Source organism: Podarcis muralis, chromosome 12 (assembly GCF_964188315.1).
Source record: "Podarcis muralis chromosome 12, rPodMur119.hap1.1, whole genome shotgun sequence".
NCBI classification, from domain to species: domain Eukaryota; kingdom Metazoa; phylum Chordata; class Lepidosauria; order Squamata; family Lacertidae; genus Podarcis; species Podarcis muralis.
The window spans coordinates 30,179,169-30,198,351 of record NC_135666.1 but is presented as its reverse complement, the minus strand read 5'-3'; the positions used below and the strand labels follow the sequence as shown (position 1 = coordinate 30,198,351).

The 19,183-nt window shown below is 41.2% G+C and overlaps 1 protein-coding gene across 3 annotated transcripts in view; it reads right to left on the bottom strand.

Annotated features, from left to right (window-relative positions):
- GLCCI1 (glucocorticoid induced 1) overlaps positions 1–15,889 on the bottom strand; it is a 40,412-nt gene extending 24,523 nt beyond the window's left edge. For 2 of the 3 annotated variants that reach the window (XM_028749798.2, XM_028749799.2), the window contains exons 1-2: positions 15,077–15,755; positions 4,080–4,231 (exon numbers count right to left, since the gene is read on the bottom strand). In XM_028749798.2, the coding sequence (XP_028605631.2) occupies positions 4,080–4,231; positions 15,077–15,623 (699 nt within the window). In that variant the 5' untranslated portion in view covers positions 15,624–15,755. Of the gene's footprint in view, positions 1–4,079; positions 4,232–15,076 lie in introns of all 3 variants that reach the window. The other variant, XM_028749797.2, reaches the window with a different exon arrangement.
- Positions 15,890–19,183: the final 3,294 nt, after the last annotated feature.

Genomic DNA, 19,183 nt, shown 5'->3' with positions numbered 1-19,183 from the left:
CATTCCCATCATCCCCAACCACTGGACATGCTTGCTGGGGGTGACTGCATTGTGAGTCCAACAATGTCTGGAGGGCACCATGCTCTAGCTCTAGGATACAGGTAGCCAGCCAATGTAGTGGTCTCATGATATGGACCAACTCCCATTAGCCTCAGCCAACACAGCCAATGTTCAATGATGAGAGCTACAGTCCAACATCATCTGGAAGGCGCCACATTGGTCATTCCTGCTCTAGGGACTCTGACAAAGGTTTTTCTATCCCTTTCTACTCAATCCTTTTAACTAGAGATGTCAATAGACTAAACCTAGAACTTTTTGCATTCAGAGCATGTGTTCCACTTCTTGGGATATGACCTTCCTCCATTCTCTGAACTGACACTCAGAACTGAACCAGTTCACCATGTTTTTCAGTAGTAATGCAGTAATTATAACCCAGATATACTTTTAAACTAAGCTAACCAGTAGTTAAAGGAAAACATGGTTTCACCCCAAGTAGGTAATAATTGATTGTATTCCTCTTACATAATAGTGCCTAAAACCATACATCCAGCAAGTCTAACCATTCCATTACTGCTGAATGGCGCTCAGTATTTCCAATACTCCCAGCTACTATTATGTCAATCAATAGCCAGATCTTCATGTAGAGTCAGACCAATGCATTAATAAGGACAGCATGAAACACTCCAACAAAATGAAAAATGGGTCAAAGTGACCATGTTCCCTAAAGCTCCAAGTTAAATCAATAGAATTTGAGGTAATCAACTGTACATGTTGAGGTCTTGCTAGGCCATTTAACAGACAAAGAACGACAGTACCTCCAGTTTGCAAAACAGATACTATGCAATTACAATATTAGAATTACTATGACAATTCACCAGTGACAGAACTGAAGTTGAAAATTTAAATCTCAACTCCAAAAATCCTTTCACATCTTTCTTCAAATCTGTTCTATGCAAACCAAAGGAGGGCATCTGTACCGCTGATTAATTTGGAATAATCATAGAGATAAAAAAATTATTCACCTTCTACAAACTAACAGTACTGTTCACCTGAAGTATCACACTCAGCAAGGTATTTTTATTATCATCATTCATTCATTGTGTGGTACCCAATGCACTCTTTCTGTAAGCCCAAGATATACACAGTTCAAGTTCCCCACCCCATGTGCACCCTTCCCAAGTCAGCTTTGAAGAGTTGAGGCAACTCCCAAAACTGATTTAGGGGGCGGGGCACCTGAGAGTGGGAGAGGAAGTTCCATTGCACAGCTAAATGTCCTTGCACTGATGGAGCAATTGAGTTGAATACCACTCACTATTCTTATATTCCACCTTTACTCCAATCAGGAGCACAGAGCAGCTAACACTAAAAATTAAACCATACAGTGATAAAATAATCAAAACCATAAAATCTCAATATAAAACAGTAAAATCTGCAGCAAGGGGACCACACCTAATTATCTGAATGACTGGACAAATAAAAATATATTCAGTGACAATTTCTACTCTAATGGCAGATTGAACACCCCCTGGAAGGGAGTTTCAAACTTGGATGTCTCATTATCCTAGTTAGCACACTAAAGCTGCAGTTATTTAACCACCAGGTGCTGCCAAATATATGTGTTTAATATGGGGATTCAAGAACAACTCAACACCAGCTTAGAAGATCAGGCTGCCTTTAACTTTCCTGTATTTAAGGGGAAATTCCAGCTTTCCAGCAAGGCATTAAGCAGGGTGGTAAAAAGGGCTTAGCTACTTCCCATCTTAGCTAAGTTATCATAACCCTGTACTCTGTTTTTCCCCTTCATAACACACAGGAAAAGTACAGAAGAATCATATACACTGCTACAGGGTATGGAAAGCTGACTACAGATCTGAGGGAAGAGAAAAAAGCATTATCTTAATTGCTTTATATTCAAAAGAACCTTAAAGCAAAGTACAAGACAGAATAAAATAGAATTATACTGTCAAAAATCAACAGGGACCAGGCCAAGAAAATCCTTCTGGGAAGGCATGTTGGAATAAAAATGCCATTAAAAGGCACTGAAATGCCAAGATAGCCAATGCCTGTCTGATATCCACTGGAAGGGAATTCCTACAATTGTTGTTGTTGTTATTATATACACCGCCCTTTTGGCGGGGTTTCCCCCAGTTGTTTGTCACCATGTGGCAGACCTCAGGGGCATGAAGCACTGCAAGAAGTGCATACCCCATGGCTGTACCAGTATGTAGGAAGGTAAGAAACTCTCTCAGGTACTCTGATGCCAAATTCTTTTAAAGACCAATATGAAAACCTTAAATCTGACCCAGTAGCATGTTGGCAGTCAGTGCTGATAGTGTCAGGAGCTCGTCCTACACTCGAGTAGGACCCTGGCAGAGACACATGCCCGACTGGCATGTTCCCTCCTTCCTGGTCGATCGTTCAGGAACTTCAAAAGCTTTCTTCTGCCCGGACATCACAGCGATCGATGCCAACAGACATCGACACACTTAGGGATCCGCAGAGTCTTCGCACCTTGTGTGACAGACCTCGGCAACTCAGCATTTTGGCTAATCTACCTTATTTACATAAAAACACACATGGAGAACTGCAACATGGCTTCCTCTCTCTCTAGCATCAGACAGCAAAGAGAAAAAGAACAAAGGACAAGAGTCCCACTTCACGGAACACAGTAACACAAACATCCTGTCTCCGTCACTTCCCACTCTGTGAAGTCAAAACATACACCGTCATGTGAAAGACAACAATCCCATGACTGTAATCATGGAGCAGGAATCACAACAGTTAGTAGTGTAGATGCACTACATTAAATAATAATAATAATAATAATAATAATAATAATAATAATAATAATACAGTAATCAAGCCTAAAGGTTACCGATTCATGAACAACTGTGGCCCTAGCTGGAAAAAGGCACTCTTGGCTACTGATAACATCTGGGCCTCTAGTGACAAGGATGTATCCAGGAGTACTCTCAGATTACAGAGCTCCTCCTTCTAAATGTGTGCAACTCTATCTAGATCAGGAAACTAACCTGAACATGGGAACTTCTCACCTATGGTGCCTCCATCTTGTCAAATTGATAACCAGCAACTGTTCTTTTCCCTGGGACTTACTTGGTCCTGGGGTTTGTCTTCAATTAAACACTCCAGTTCAAAGCCACACTAAAAGAGCCAGCCTGTCAAGATATTAGACTCAACATCTGAAGCAAGGAAGAGTCAATGCTAGGGAACAAAGCTCATTTCCTGAAAGAGCAGGCTGAAGCACCTATCTTGTCCCAGTGCCGATTTCTAGAGGTACTACAAGCCCATAAAAAGCAGCATAAGAACAAAAAAGAAAATAAAAATCAAACTAGAACACGAGACAGGAAATGTACATGTGGGCCTCTAGAATGGATACACATTAGTGACAGCTGCTTTTTGGACTTTCACATTTCCATAGTATTTAAAAAAGAAGACTAAATATAAGGTTCTGAATCCCTCCTGTATACCCAAACCTACTCATGTCTCAAATTTAAAAAACTTCATTAATAAAGCTGTCCTGCTCCAAGCAAGACGACCCCATGGCCATAAGGCAAACCTGAAATTATTTCAGAAGCCACAATCCCTCGCAAATAACATGCAGATGGTATTCTGTATATCAGAGCTCACCAGTGATTTATAAGCTAAATAGCCCAAATGCCCTAGCTTTGCTGCAGTAGGGGAAAAATACCATCTTGCACATGGCTGCTCAGAACCTTATGACCTTTCCAAATGGACTCTAAAATAACAGACCCCTGCCTTGAGGAACTCCCAACCTAAGCCTGGACTGTTGGGTAATAAGGAAAAGAGAAGTTGAACATGGCAGGGGTGCGTGAAGTGGAGGCAAGGGTGAACTAGAGAGATGTTTCTATTAGGGAATATTACAATATGAAGGAGAGTATGTTCCCTCAGCTTCTATTCTGCTTCTTCTCTTACCCATCCTCAACCAACTCATCCACAGTTTTTTTAGGTACCAGAACTGCTATGTATTGCACATATTATTTGGAATGAATGATACACAACAGTTAAGTAAATAGCAATGATTGGCTTCTCAAACATACCTGAGTGGATTTATCCTTCATGCATGAAGGATAGTGTATGTGGGGATCTCGTGGCCACTGTCCTGTGAGGTAAGGTCCCGTTATTGTGTCCAAAGAAGAGGTACGTCTTATGGTGCTAGAAGTTCTAATTTGCTGGGCTTTTGGCCTGTCCACTGAAACAGAAATATGTTATATGCAACAGTTAATATGGTGTTTTTAGCTATTCACATCTGTTTTTAGTGTGGCAACTTGCACAAAAGGCCTTTTAAAACTGAAAATATTTGCCTTAAGTACAAAAAACCCTCTCAACAGTTGAGGTACACGTGATCAATGCCAAGTATTCTGTAACTAGAGGGAATATGCACAACTGTTACAACCAGACTACACTGAAGGTAAACGCAGGAAAGAGTATTTTTGTAAGATTTTCTCTCACTTACTCTTCCATCTTTCAATCCCACCATATATAAATCCAAGGCTTGATATTCTGCATTTTGAAAACTGATGGCAAGATACAGTTTCCCGGGGGGGGGGGGGGTACACCAGAAGGCCACACGCTATCTTTAAGACTAATATTTTTTATGATACAATTTGTAATAGGTAAGGCTGAAAACCTAATTTCACCTTCTTAGAAGTTAAGCCCCACTGAATAGGACTTCTGAGCAGACATGGTTAGGGCTGCACTGTAAGAGTTTATTTCATTGTATGTGCAGACACAGTGTGCTAGACAAAGAGTTATTATATTAAGAAAATACAACTAATATTAGAGCTGTGGAAGCTACACTATTCCAGTTAGATCACTTCTCATTGTTTTACCTTGCATTTTATTAACAGATTCTGAGCCTCATGTGACAATGACGACTTGAATATAACATCCAATTATGGGGACAATGTATCCCATGAAGTCCCATCTCCATGTCCTGAACTACGTACTATCAAATAGCAGGAAGGGAGGGGAAGCTAGATCATTTGGAGAACCTGCAACTTTCTACCTCCAACGTTATTAATAATTCATTTCTATACTGCAAATTCATAAAAAGATACCCACGTGGTATACAGAATCTCAATTAAAACCAAAACATCAATAAAAATCAACATATATAAAATAATCTGAAATACAAAAAATAGATGTTCTAATGAGATAACGAAAACAATAAATTATTTCCCTAACACTTGCTAAAATAACAAAGTCTTTAAGTTGGCACTTGGAGCTCATTACAGACAACGCCAACTTGATTTCATTAGGTACAGAATTCCTTAACTCAAACATAATGCACAATTTCTTGCCGAGGACAGTCTAGCACTGCCAGGCACCGTCAGACATGCCTCTGTGGCAAATTACAAAGATCAGGCAGGGGAGTAAGGAATAAGGCCATATTTTAAACACAACGCCCAAGATTGCTTAGAGCTGTATATAATAATGGGATACTAAATATAACTTGGTAGGCATAGTGACTGCCAGTGAAGCTCCCACATAGGTGCAGGGTAGCATGCCCAATAACAACCCGGCTGCAGAATTCTGTGTCAGCTACTGCTTCCAAACCTGCTCCAAGGGCAGCCCCACATAGAGTGTATTATAGTAGTCTGTCCTCAGTTATCAATGCCTGGAGCACCATAACCAAGCTATCCTGATTCAGGAATAGTCACAGCTAATGCACATGCTGAAGCTGGTGAAAGGCATTCCTAGTTACTGAGGCAACCTGAGTCTCAAGGGACAGAGCTGGGTCTAGGAGTACCTCCAGACTGCATGCCTGCTCAGAGGGAGTGAAAGAACAGGCAAATGGTCTATATCTCAGACACATAAACCACTCATCAGCCATGTTTCCACCTGGTCAGGATTTCAACTCAATTTACTGGCCCTCATCTAGCCCACCACAGCATTCAGGTACCAGTCCATGCTTTGCACAACCTCACCTGACTCAGATGTTACAGAGAAACACGAGGTGGTTGTTATTGGCATATAGGTGACACCCTGCTCCCAACCTCTTAACAACTACGCCCAACAGCTTTGTATGTTTAATAGCATCAGGGATAATATAGCGCCCTGTGGCGCCCTATAAAACAAGTGCCAGAGAGCCGAAAGGCACTCCCAATGCTTTCCTTCGTAACCAACCTTGTAGGCAAGATTGGAACCACTGTAAAACAATGGCCCCCAATATCCTTTCCTTGGAGGCAGTCCAGAAGGACACCTAGCTGATGCCATCAGAAGCTGCTGAGAGATCAAGTAGTAGTAACAGGGTTGCACTCCTCTGTCCCAAGAAAGGGAATCCACTAGGAAATCCAAAGTCAAACTCAATTCTGTTCCAAAACTGGGCCTAGCTCCTCCAAGAGTACCTGCACTTGTGCCAACACCTTCTCTCAACTCTTTTGCCCTAGAGAGGGTATTTGTGACTACATGATAATCATTAAAAGCCAATGGGTCCAGCGTGGGTTTCTTTAGGAGAGGGCACTTTCAGCCAGGCAAATAAACTGCACCCAACCACTCATACCTCCTCTACTAGCTTTTATGAACCAAGGTGGACAAGAATCAATAGGGTGATTTCAATGATATATATATATATATTTTCAAAATGAAAGAGCATGATAACCTATCTCAAGTATTTTTTTAAAGTCAAATATACTACAGCAGGATTTCTAAACTCAAGATTCAAAGTATTAATGTTAGCAATGGTAGCATTGTTACTAGATTACTAAATAAGGTATTCAAGCTGCACTATTATGATTCAATTTTGGTAAAAGTGCTTTCAGAAGTTACAGAATATACAGCCACTTTATTGTATTTGGTTCAAATCATTAGTGTGACACATATTACTCCTGCAATGAAGTTGCAAGGCTTTTAGACAAGCAATCAAAATACCTCCTGCTTGTCTCTTGCCACAAATTCCTTCATTTTCTGCATCAAGTGAAAACTGATGAATGTTTAAAGACAATACAAACAAATATGAATGTTATTTGAATGGCCACTGGAAAGAAAGGCTTTTCAAAGGGGGCAACAAAACTGTGAAAATCAAACTGTTTCCCCATTTCCCCTTAGGTGCCATTTAATACCTATTCTGCTGCCATGCTTTCAAGTGTCTTCTGTAATGCTATTATGAAGCTAAAACAAAAGTTCAAAATAAGAAGCTATAGTTCTTTCGGACATAAATTCCAGTAACATTACTATTTTTGAATATATATTATTTACTGATATGGAGCAGGACATAAAATAAATATGGTTCAATATAAACAATTTCCTGTTTTTTTATAATTTTATGTTGTATGCTGCTTTAGATTTTTAATATAAAGTGGCACATAAATAAAAAGCAAAGTTGACTGCCCTAGATTGCACATCACAGAAAGGCAAACTATGGTTTGAGCCCCTCGACAAGACAGATATGCCATGATGAGTAAAATACAGTACATGTTGAGCTTTCGAGGGAGTAAAGAAGCAAAGCACACCTCCCTTTTCCACTAGTCTTTTCCCTCCCTCTATTCTGCACCCCTTATTTGTGTGCACGCACACACAATGTCCTTTAGTGCCATATAATACAGCCAGCAAGGGTTTCAGGAGGCTTGGAGGCTGCTCCTGAAATCTCCCTTGTGAACTCTGTTCTAGGATAGCTGAAACCTGAACAGCAGTGCTCTTTTTAAGAAGTCATGGATACGCTGCACCATTTTGTTGCAGATCTCCAGCTGTGATATATGTAACATCCAAATGTATTACTGCTCCTTCATTTACATTCTGGCAGGATTTATTTCCCAAGCTCAAAAAGACAAGTTTCTTCAAATGTCTACATATAATTTTAAGTCCAAAAAATAAAACTTTCCTTTGTATACTACAACGTTGGATTTTCTTTTTAAAATTCTTCCTCCTCCTCCACCCCCCACAATATTTTCCCAAAGGGCAAGAACAAATACATGTTCAAGATCTTTAGATGCAGTAGCTTGCAGCTTTATCTCTAACACTATTTTCAACTGATTTCCATTTAATTTTTTTGTACTTTTTTGTATGTCTATGTACTAAGCTCTAAGTGATATTTACAGAACATTGTCATGTTTGCTACTGACTCTTGAAACCAGAATTCCCATATACAGCTAAAGTACTGAACACACGAGTTTTCCAGACTTTACTGGGGTCATGTAGCTGGCACTCTTGCCTTTTTTAAAAAAAGAGCAAACAAAACTAGGAAAGATTTCGACTACTGAGCAACTATTGGTGAAGATAAGATTACATGACCCCATGACTGCTAATGAATGCTTGGATTACAGCCCAAACCAGATCATATTCAAGAACATTACACTTTTTGTAGAATACACAATTAAGTTCAACTTTTATTTAATGTATTTTCTCTGTGGAGCTAAAATAGACTTCAGTACCTTAATAGCTTAAAACCACTTATTTGAAGTTAAAAAAGAAAAGTAAGCTTCATCTCAGTTATAGGAGGAATTTAGTAAACTGTACTAGTCTGGGTTCCTGACAGTGTTTTACAGTTGTACACAGATATGTAACAACTTGAAAGTTTTAAACTTCAAAAATCCAAGTTAAATTATTTGCAAAACTGAGTTATGACTAAGCTTGCCTGTCATTTTAAGAAGATGGAAAGTATTTTGTACACTCTGCTAAGCAACTACATATCATTGTTACTTATGAAATAATTTTTTTATATAGGTGTTTATCTAGATAAATTACAAATAAAGATTTAAGCTGCTGCACCCTAAGTAGCAATCCCACATTTTATTTTATTTTGCACACTGGCAAATCAGAATACCAGTTGAAGGACTTCAATGAATTAAAGGGATGGAATAAGCAACTGGGAAATTCCACCACAACAGCAACAGCACAAGATTTCTAAACCCTGGTACTTTATGGTAGCTTCTTGGTCACTGAAGCTGAACCTCAGCTGTTTAGCAATTGTCCTGAAGAGGGGGAAGTGAACAGAAAACTGCCTTGAGAACTCTGATACAAGGAAATAGTAATAACTGAACTTAAACTGCTAATCTATCCCTGAACATGAGCTATATAGCATAGATAGAATGTTTGCATCTCCCTGCCTTAACATATAGAGTCTGGGTGTGGGAAGATTTGGCCCCAAGGGTAGGAACCTCTTGGCACACTGAATAATTGGAGAGAAATCCCTTAAGCTATGGGTAGGCAAACTAAGACCCAAGGGCCAGATCCAGCCCAATCGCCTTCTAAATCTGGCCCACGGAAAGTCAGGGAATCAGCGTGTTTTTACATGAGTAGAATGTGTGCTTTTATTTAAAATGCATCTCTGGGTTATTTGTGGGGCATAGGAATTCGTTCACTTTTTTTCTCTTCAAAATATAGTCCGGACCCCCACAAGGTCTGAGGGACAGTGGACCGGCCCCCTGCTGAAAAATTTTGCTGACACTTGCAGTGCTCTGGGTGGAGTGAGGCAGGGTGGAGAGGAGAGAGAGGGGGACACAAATTATGAGAGCTTAAGCCTTTTGGTCTGAGTAGGTCCTAATTTCTCATCTCCTTGATGCTTCTTGTATTCACCTCCTCCTAGAGAACATCGAATATGCTCAGCATGCTTTGTGTCCTCTTTAGGGTTTTTAGTTTATTATTCTAATTCAGACATATGCTTTTAAAAGTTTTATCCAAGTTACTTTTAGCATAAAGGTAAAAAAGGTAAAGGACCTCTGGACAGTTATATCCAGTCAAATTTGACTATGAGGCGTGGCGCTAATCTCTGCTTTCAAACACACCCAATAACATGACCAGAATAATTCAGAAAGGTTGCTCTACATAAAGAAGATACAGCTTAAATGAACGATGACAACTCTAACAATTTACTAAGATGTTGAAAAGGACATATTTTAGCCACAGATAAAATGCTTATTTGTATAAGCATTTATGTGACATGTGGAGTGCTCATTTGCATACATCAACATGTTGTCTATCTGATGTCAGAACAGGCACAAATTCTACATGTAAAGGCGTTGACATGAAGCATGTAACATATGCTGGTGGACGCATGGAATTTTCACAAAGTACTTTACTCATAGCCACCATAATGTCTGTTTTGGTTCCACGCTTTCACAGTAGCCAGGATTGTGAGAGCTACAATCTGCTAAGCAACTACATACCATTGTTACTTATGAAATACAAACAATATCATTCAGAAAGAAGATGATAAACGAGCACATTATCCACAACAACAGTAGTGAAAACACAAGAATAAAATGTCTTCCTAAATAAGGTTTTTCAATATCTGTCTATAACAGGAAGCTTGTTGAACTTTTAAGAAAGTGTCCTGTAATTGCAGTGCCACCATCAAGAAGGTCCTGATTCTGGAATCTAATTTCCACCAAAGATGAGCCGGAGAGCAAATGTTTTGGGGGGACATGCATACGGTTGGGCCAGAAGCCACCTGTTTCACACCAAACCATTCTGAACATGTGAGATCTTATTCTCAATATTAGTTTAGTGCACCATCACAATGCAGTCATAAAAAGTTAGCTTTTCAGCTAAGTGTCCAGGGCATCACCAAGGGGAGTTCTAGAGAGCAGTGAGATCTCATATATGACATTTTTCTACACACTATGGAAGAAAAACACAACTTTGTATGTGATGCTGCAAGGCACAAGTACACTGAGCATGCCAACAGGAGCACCTGATGCATTAGTACTCTTATTTGAAACAACTGTATATGTATAACCAGTAAATAAATCAAACCAAACATGAAAGCCATGAACTTGAGCTATGTTTTCACAATGATTTATCACATAGGTCAACTGCCCTTCACCTTTAAGAAAACAGGTCTAGTTAACTTTATCTTGTATTTATGCCAATGTAGCCCAAGATAATTTATTCTCAGCAGTAGGGGGAGGAAGGAGCAAGCTCTAGGCCTCAGAATATATTCAAAGGCTATTTGAACTTGTTAACAAAAGCATTTAAAGATTAAATTCACTGTCCATAACCCTTTAGAGGCTTGTAAGAAAACATCTGCATCTATTTTAAATTACAAACAATAGCCAAGTCTCATCCAAATAATTTGCCAGAGATGATACATTTTAAATTGTACTCTCTATGCTTAAGTTATCGTATTTTTATCTTGATTTGGTAAAAGGAAACCTCCAGGAGTAAATTTAGAAGTCATGCATTCACAGAAGGACAGCTTAAATATTTTTTTTAACAAGTGAATTCACATTTATATTAGTTTTAAAAGGGCCGGATTAGAATGTAAAATGTGGATTATGTAATTGAAATGCATTAGTTTTATTACAAAGCAGCATTTCTCCCAAATAAAACACTATGACTGTTTTATTTGGTTAGCTAATATTTTAACACAGTGGCATTCAAGTAACCAAATGCTGTTCAGTCACGAGTATTTTCCAGTACAACTTTTTGCACTGGGTTAATTCACATATGTATTACTATTCATTTTTCGTATAACCATGGCACTCAGTAAAACAAATGCTTGCTTATTTAGCGTATTTATAAACCACTCTTCATGCAAATATATCCCAGGATGGTTGTAAGACATCTGTTTTTATCTTCAAAAATGCAACAAGGAAACAGTTTTTTAAAATGTAATAGAAAGAGAAAAAACTGCAAAACATCAGTTTTAGTAAAACATCAGATGCTGTAGTACTCCAAATAAATATGCACAAAACCCAAAGCATGCAATGACCATTACGTTTTAAAATGTAGGTTGCTGAAGATCATAAATATGTAGAAAGAAAGAAAATGCATTTTTGTAGAAAAACAACAACCCTGTTCTACAAATTTAAGCTCTAAAGATTGGCCTGGCTTGATTCTATTTTAAACCAGAATTAATGTTTTGTTTTTTAAAACCAACATTTTAGATCATCCTTAAGCTGCAAAAGGGGGAAGGATGATGGAAGGGGGGAAAAACCCAGAGGAAGCTGTTTTCATTCATGCAGTAGTGATGTCAGCGTCTGCAGTGGCAGCTGCCTGACCTGTACAAGCTTCCAACCCAGAGCACTTTTGCAGGTTTCTTTTAAGAACCTCTGGCAGCTCCATTTTTACTAAAGAACTTAAATCTGAGCAATGTCCTTTAAACATCTACACTGTAAGAAAGTGAAAGACATACCTATGTATACACATATATATATATATCCTAGAATGGCTCCAGTACAAACTGAATAATGCAACTCATTTGCAAAGCCAGAGCCATGCATTGCAGTACAAACACTAATGCAAAGAGAAAACAAGATACATTTATGTGTGACTTAAAACATTCTGAAGTATGGTATCTATGAAACATATTTATTATTCTTCCATGCTCTTTGAAAACAGTTAAAATAAGTAACTGAATAATTAGAGTAATTAATGATTGAAGCTAGATTGATTTATTCTGCTACAAAGGAGTTTTCACAAAGCAACCGAGTTCTCTGAAGTTATTCCATAATGCAGGTTGCCATGCTAACTATACTACATGGGCCAGAGTCACAAGAACTGGTGAAACTAGTCCACGGGGCAGATTCTGCAGGCTAAGAATTTGAAAGTAAAACTAAATATTTTATTTATTAGCTTGCAGAATTAAATAAGGCTTGTTCTGCTATCTAAGATGAGTTATGCCATAGACCCTAAAAGGCAACAAAATCTAGTGGAACTTTAAGGGCTAAGAAACTGATCATGGCATAAATCTTTTGTGGACTACTGTCGACTACATCAGATACAAATGTGGGTTATGGTCCATAAAAGCTTACGTCATAGTAAAGTTAGATGCCTCAATAGCTTGGTTTGTTTGTTTGTTTTTTGCCACAACAGGCTAACATAGCTGTCCTTCTAGAAATTATAAAATTATGAAATGAATGAATTCAAATATTCAGTACGTGGGCACATATTTTCATTTGTTCGGGATTTACTGGAGGGTGTCTGCTTTGAAATGCCAGCTCAACTAATGAGGATTTCCTTATGGTACATGCAGGTTAACAGTTCACTGCGGTCAATCCATAGTTATATATTGTATTCTCACACCTCTATTAAACCGTGGATGCTGCTATGATGGCTTAAGGCAGGCTCAAACAAGTTTAATGAAGTCATTCAGTTATATTTAAGAGGACTGAATCATTGAAAGTAAGGCAGCAACATAATTCATCTATTAAAAGAGATTGTATTATTTTAAAATACTTTGACAAAAGAATGATAAGCTTTTTAGTATTTGTTCACAAACACAACACATTTAAATGCAGATTCAAACATGCAGTATTTGTTAGCAGTTTTCCATTTTGCTTTATTTTAGCAAGCAAACAGAAATGTTTGAGTTAGCTTAATTAGAATTGTATGGACTTGTCTTGTCCCCATAAAAGGAGAAAGCTTACATTTTCTAGACCCAGTAACATGGATTAAACTCCATTTTTACAAAATACTTGGTTTAGAAACACTAATTCCATAAGGGTTTCCATAAGGATGAATCAAGAAAATAGGCCTGTTGCATAACTTACATATAATTTGAAAAGCAGGGGGGGGGGGGATTAAATTTCATCTAGATGTAAATGTTTTTAAGGCTGATATAATACAAGCAACATTTTGGAGTAGTGAATTTAGTACAATCCAAATAACCATAACTGCACAACTAAGTGCAAGGATTCATGGCAATAATGAATCCAACTTGCTGCATTCAATACTATTATCAAGAGGGGTATCTAATTTGCTTCTGATGCAAAACACAGTCTTGGCATGATTAAAGAAGTGCTTAAAGATACAGGTTACCCAATATCTATAGAAGGATAAACAGTATATTTCATATGATTCATTCAACTGCTTAAGGGGAGGGGACAGAGCCACCTTTTAAAGAAACTTTTTCAAATATGTTTGGAGGGAACTTTTCCTAGTACATTATATTCTTTAACAAGAATACCACAGAATGTGCCTTCTACTTGCCTCCAGGGGTTCAACAAGGTTTAATTTTAGCTCTACAAAGGGATGCATTTGAGGGAGAGGGGTTTTCGAAAGCTTTGTGAGTAGATTTGTGCATCTTATATCTTGGAAATATTGCAGGAGCGGCATGGGTGTTGTATTCTATTTAGAACCTGCAGTTTTGCTAGCATGTGCTTGTTTAAGTCAGGTGTTTTTTATACCTTCCTGGTAAAAGGGTACAGGAATACTTTTACAAACACTGCTGTTTTGCAAATCTTATGGTCTTGGTAGAGAATCTTTGTGCTTCAGCTTCCCTGAAGGCAGACATCTCAGAACTTACGCTTCAATAACCTATTGAAGTATTTAAATGTAAGTTGGCCAATATGGAACCATCAGACATTAGCCCAGCCTTTAGGCACTAAACCAGATTAAAATTTCCATACAAGGCATGGATACAGCATGCTGCAACGCAAGCGTTGAAAAACACTCTTCTAACCCCTTTAAAAAAAAGGTGGATAAAATATACTTCATTAAACTGAGAATTCTGCTTCAGGGCACAAGCCAGTCCAAGCATTCTATTCACACACATAAAACGCAGCAGGTACTTTCTAGTTTAGTAGCTCTGCATTTACAGACCTTGGGAGTTCCACTCTCTCCTTTAAGTATATGCAACAAGGCTCCCTTTACCAATAGATAAAGGATTGCAAGGTAAAATTTAATAGCCCTTCAGCAGCCTAAACCGCGAGGAGTATAGCAGAGTAGATGCAGGGTGTTAAAAGGGGTCACTAAGCAAGACTTCCCCGTTTCAAGCTCGAGTTGAATTAAGATTTTGAGTCTTAACATTTAGGGTGGTGTGTTATTGGGTGTTTGTGTGTGTTTTTAAAGGGCTGAGTCACTTGCCTTCTTTAGGGCTGGCGATCGTATTCACACTTACCTGGGCATGAGGCCCCCACCGAAAAGACGGGAAGATATTTCCGAGCAAACCCTTGGCAGAAATGCGCTGCTAGATCGGGGAGGTGGTGCCATAATCCGAAACATGAACCGCGGGGTCGAGTTTGTTATTTTTTAGAGGGGTGGCTCAAGGAGGCTCTTCTCCACAGTGCTGCGTGGGGAGTTTGAGGTGGAAAATGGGGGGTTTTTTGGGGGGGCGGAGACGGATTCCAGGTGAGAGCCCCACAGGTGCCCTTACCTCTGTAGATGGGCGAACTGGGGCTCCTCCTCTCAGGTGAGATGCTTCTCCGCCTGCCGCTGCTGCTGCTGTCGGGCGAGCGCCTCTGCCTCACCTTCACCCTCCCGGGCTCCGCCGCGCCGCCTGCTCCTGGCGGGGAGGCGGCAGCCGCGAGGGACAACGGAGGGGTCGAGCTGGGCGGGGGCGGGCTGCCGCCGCCGCCGCCGTTGTTGCCGCCTCCTCCTGCTGCTGCTCCGCGAGGCCCCCCGGGGCCGGTGTTGCTCCCCACCGAGGCTGAGGCGGCGGGAGAGCGAGTGGGGCTGTGCTGGTTGCCCCTGAGGAGCTGGTAAGGGACGGTGGCGCGGATAGGTTGGAGCAGCCGGCTAGTCCCGGAGCTGCCACCGGGGGCGCCGCTACCGCCGCTTCCTCCTCCTCCTGCTGCTCCGGCCCCGCTACTACCGACTGAGGAGGCTCCGGCGCCGCCGCTGGTGGGGGACCCGGCGGCCCCGCGGCGCATCCTCTGCGCGGGCGGGTGGTGAGGAGGGGTCTGCGAGGAGGAGCTGGACATGGCGGCGGCTCCGAGGGCCACAGGAACGAGGCGGGTTTCCCCCCCCCTCGAGGCTCTTTCCCCTGGGAAGGAAAAAAAGGGGGGATGGGAAGGCGACCGGGGATCCCGAGTGAGGCAAGTTCTACCGCCCAGCTGTGGCCATGGCTGCCCTCGTCGGCAGCTCGGCTCCTCGCGGCTCACATTGTCCACACGGCGCCGGCCGCTGAGGAGGCACAGCTGGGGTGGCGGTGGTGGGAGCGGGGGGTTGCTTAAGGCTCGCGCTCCTACCTAGCCGCGAGCTTCGGGGGGGGGGGCGGCGCTACCGCACCTGCAGCCAGCCAGCCCTGCCAACCTACCCTCCTGCTCCGCCGCCCTCCCTCCGAATGGCACTCCGCAGGCTCCGCCGCCCCGTCTGTGGCGGGCGAGGGGCGTCAGGCCTCGCGCCCATTGGGCGCCCTGCCGCCGTTAGCTCGAGCCGGATTGGACGCGGACCGGGAACGGGCGGCGCTTCTGCCCAATCGCCGGCCTCTGCTTTACCTGGAGGAGGGGAAGGGCAAGAAAAAGGAAGGGGTTGGTAGTTTGGAGCCGCTTTGTGCGGAGGAGGGAGGTTTGTAGGTGGTGGGGGGCGGGGGGGAGTCCGAGGTGGGAAAGTGGAAGTTATCCTTTTGGGATGGGTGGCCCTCTTTCCAAAGACCAAGCTGATATTACAGGGAACACGTGACAATGGATTGCTCTGATACCTGTTTGGGCTTTGCTTTTTCTCTCTCTTTGATTTGCATCCGCTTTCATTCGGAACTGGCAGATTGCAAGCAGATACCAGTGCCAATCCCAGGCAGCGTGATCTTAAGAAAATGTGTATATAACTTTTCAAAGAGGGGCAACCTGAGTACAGGAGGTGCCTCAGTCATGAACACAATTTCTCTTAATTTATATCAGCCCATCACTGATGCTTAAAATTGGAGCAGTCCAGATGTTTAGTACTCTATCCAACACTCTGAGTTGACCCATTGAAATTAATGGACGTGACTCATTTAGGTTTGTTAATTTCAATCTGTCTCCTCCCAAGTAGAAATTAGCTGGATCCAACGTTTAAACTAGAAAACTGTGCAGCACAATAGCCAGAAAATTAAAAGGACTGATCTTTCTTGTAAAGTATATCCCAGTTTGCCTACCTTAGCTGCACAGAAGCCCACCACCCAACTCACCCCGACTCTCACTATAGGATATTTATTAAAGATTAGATCTTCATTCTAAACATAGTTGCAAAAACGTTTTTAAAAAGTTTTGTCTAAAAAGGTACAGCCAGTTTTTTTTTAAAAAAAGTTTAATATATCTATATGCAGTGCTTTTTTCTTAAAAAAATGTTTAGGGGTACTCTTGTTTTCCTACTCATATTGAAATACTGCCCCTCAATGAGGCCAAACTTAGATTCACAAAATGTTTAGGGGTATGCGTAGCCCCAGAATAAAGCACTGCCTATTTGTAAAAACTTTGTATGGCAGCATGTAGGAAGCTGCCCTATATTAAGTAAGGCCATTGGTCCATCTAGCTCAGCAGTGACAACATGGACTGGTTCTGCAGTTTCAGAGAGGAGTCTTTCTGAGCCCTATCTGGAGAAGCTGGAGACAGAACCTGAGACCTTTTGCATGCAAGGCATCTGCCCTGTCACTGGGCTGCAGTCCTTTCCCATCATCAGACAGCTGCCAGAGCTCTGACCTTACACAGATGCCTGTCCCACGGTCCCCTTAAATTCACCCCCAACACACAAAGCACTCTGATCAGCATCAGGCATGCCTTTTAATTTCCCATGATGCCCTACAGCAGCACTATGCTGGGTACATTGTGAAAGATTTATATTGCTCTCCTAGTCCCCTAGCATGACCAGAGCACTGCTGCTGCAAGGTAAGCCCACAAAGGCTCACTCACCTTAGGGTGGGATCTACTGATGTAGGAGGGTCCCACCTAAAGGCCCTTTGTTGAGAGTTTTTATATGGAGGCCCATTCAATCATGCAATTCCCTCATGTTGCAGGTACAGATTGATATTTATTCTTCTTCTTTTTACCCATTTAAGAAATATCTTAACCACTTCATCTGCTCATCTGGCCAATAGGGAGCTAGCTGTCAGTCCACCCCTTTTGCTGTGCCTGAGCCCTATAAGTTAGAAAAAGGCACAGAAGAAAGAATTGACTGATTCTATCCCATGTAAAACGAGGCATGCTCAAGGGCTTATGAAACAAGAGCAGATGGATTCTCAGGCAGGGGAGCTTTCTGTCTAAATTTTAGATGCTTAAGTGCCTTACCTTATAGCTGAGTTTCTGGACTTCTTCTAATCATACTGGGCTCTTCCCCAGCCCAAGCCCCACCAAATCGCATTAGCTAAGAAAAGGACTAACTTCCCGCACCAACTTCTTACTGGTCAGCAGCTGGTTATATTGCCCCAGCTATATTGCTTTTCACAACTACTGCTAATGGTGGGGATGTCTTGGCAGGACCCCTGGAGAACAAGTTCTGTATTGGTAGAAAACCTGAAGGTGACATAGGCACAGGGCACACTGTGACATAGGGACAAATTGCGTAATGGTTGCAAGAGCTTTCATAGCCTTCTTTATCAGATGCTAGGGTACCATGGCATTCTTTGTCTAAAGGTTGTCCATTATTCTAGAAAACCACCGTCTCATGAAATGAATGGATGTTCCCTTATCTTCACAGTTCACACCTCCATAGAACATTGTGGTATTTCTTATTTTGGACACAACAAAACGTCTTTCGTTTGTATTTTTTCTGGCAACCCTGTTTCTACCTGCTGCTTTACCTCTGTGGAAATGGTTCTTCTCTTTATCCTAACTCTTAACTTTTAAATGTTTAGCTATAAGCCGGAAGACATTAGAATAAATCATGCTGAACTGCAAAATTTAGGAACTCTGAATCAACATTTAAGGGTAGCAGAATGAGATTTCATAACTGAGACATGAACGGTTTGGAAAGAAACCAAGATTTTGTTGCAGACTTAACAGTGCAATCCACTGCATGTTTATTCAGAAGTAGGCCCACTGTGTTCAATGGGACTTACTCCTGGGTTAAGTGTGCACAGCAATCTTCCCTTTTGTGGAACCAACTGGTAAAATGCACAGTTTTAACCCCCCTCCACACACACTTAACACTCCAGTCTTGTTTCCATACTTCCATTTGGGTTGCTAATTTTGTTCAGAAGCCAGATTACCTCTGATAGAGAACTAATCAAATGTGAATAGTGGAATTGATTTGATAGTGCAGGTAAAAGGGCTGTTGTCAAAAATATACAAAACATTATTAAAATTGAAGGATCTTGCGAAAATATCACGAAAATGCAGCAGATTAAACTGGTATGATATGTATCCTCCATATATGGCTGTACACCAGAAATTTAGAAGCCTTATCCTACAAAGATGCCATTGGCATCAGTATGTTTAAGCACACCAAAAAGCACTGCATTCTTGGTGGTAATAACAATATTGTAGCATATATAGCTCAATCTAAAAAGTCATAGCTTAGCTGAGATCCTTTGATGGGGGAGGAACCCATTGATCTGAAACACTGTTAA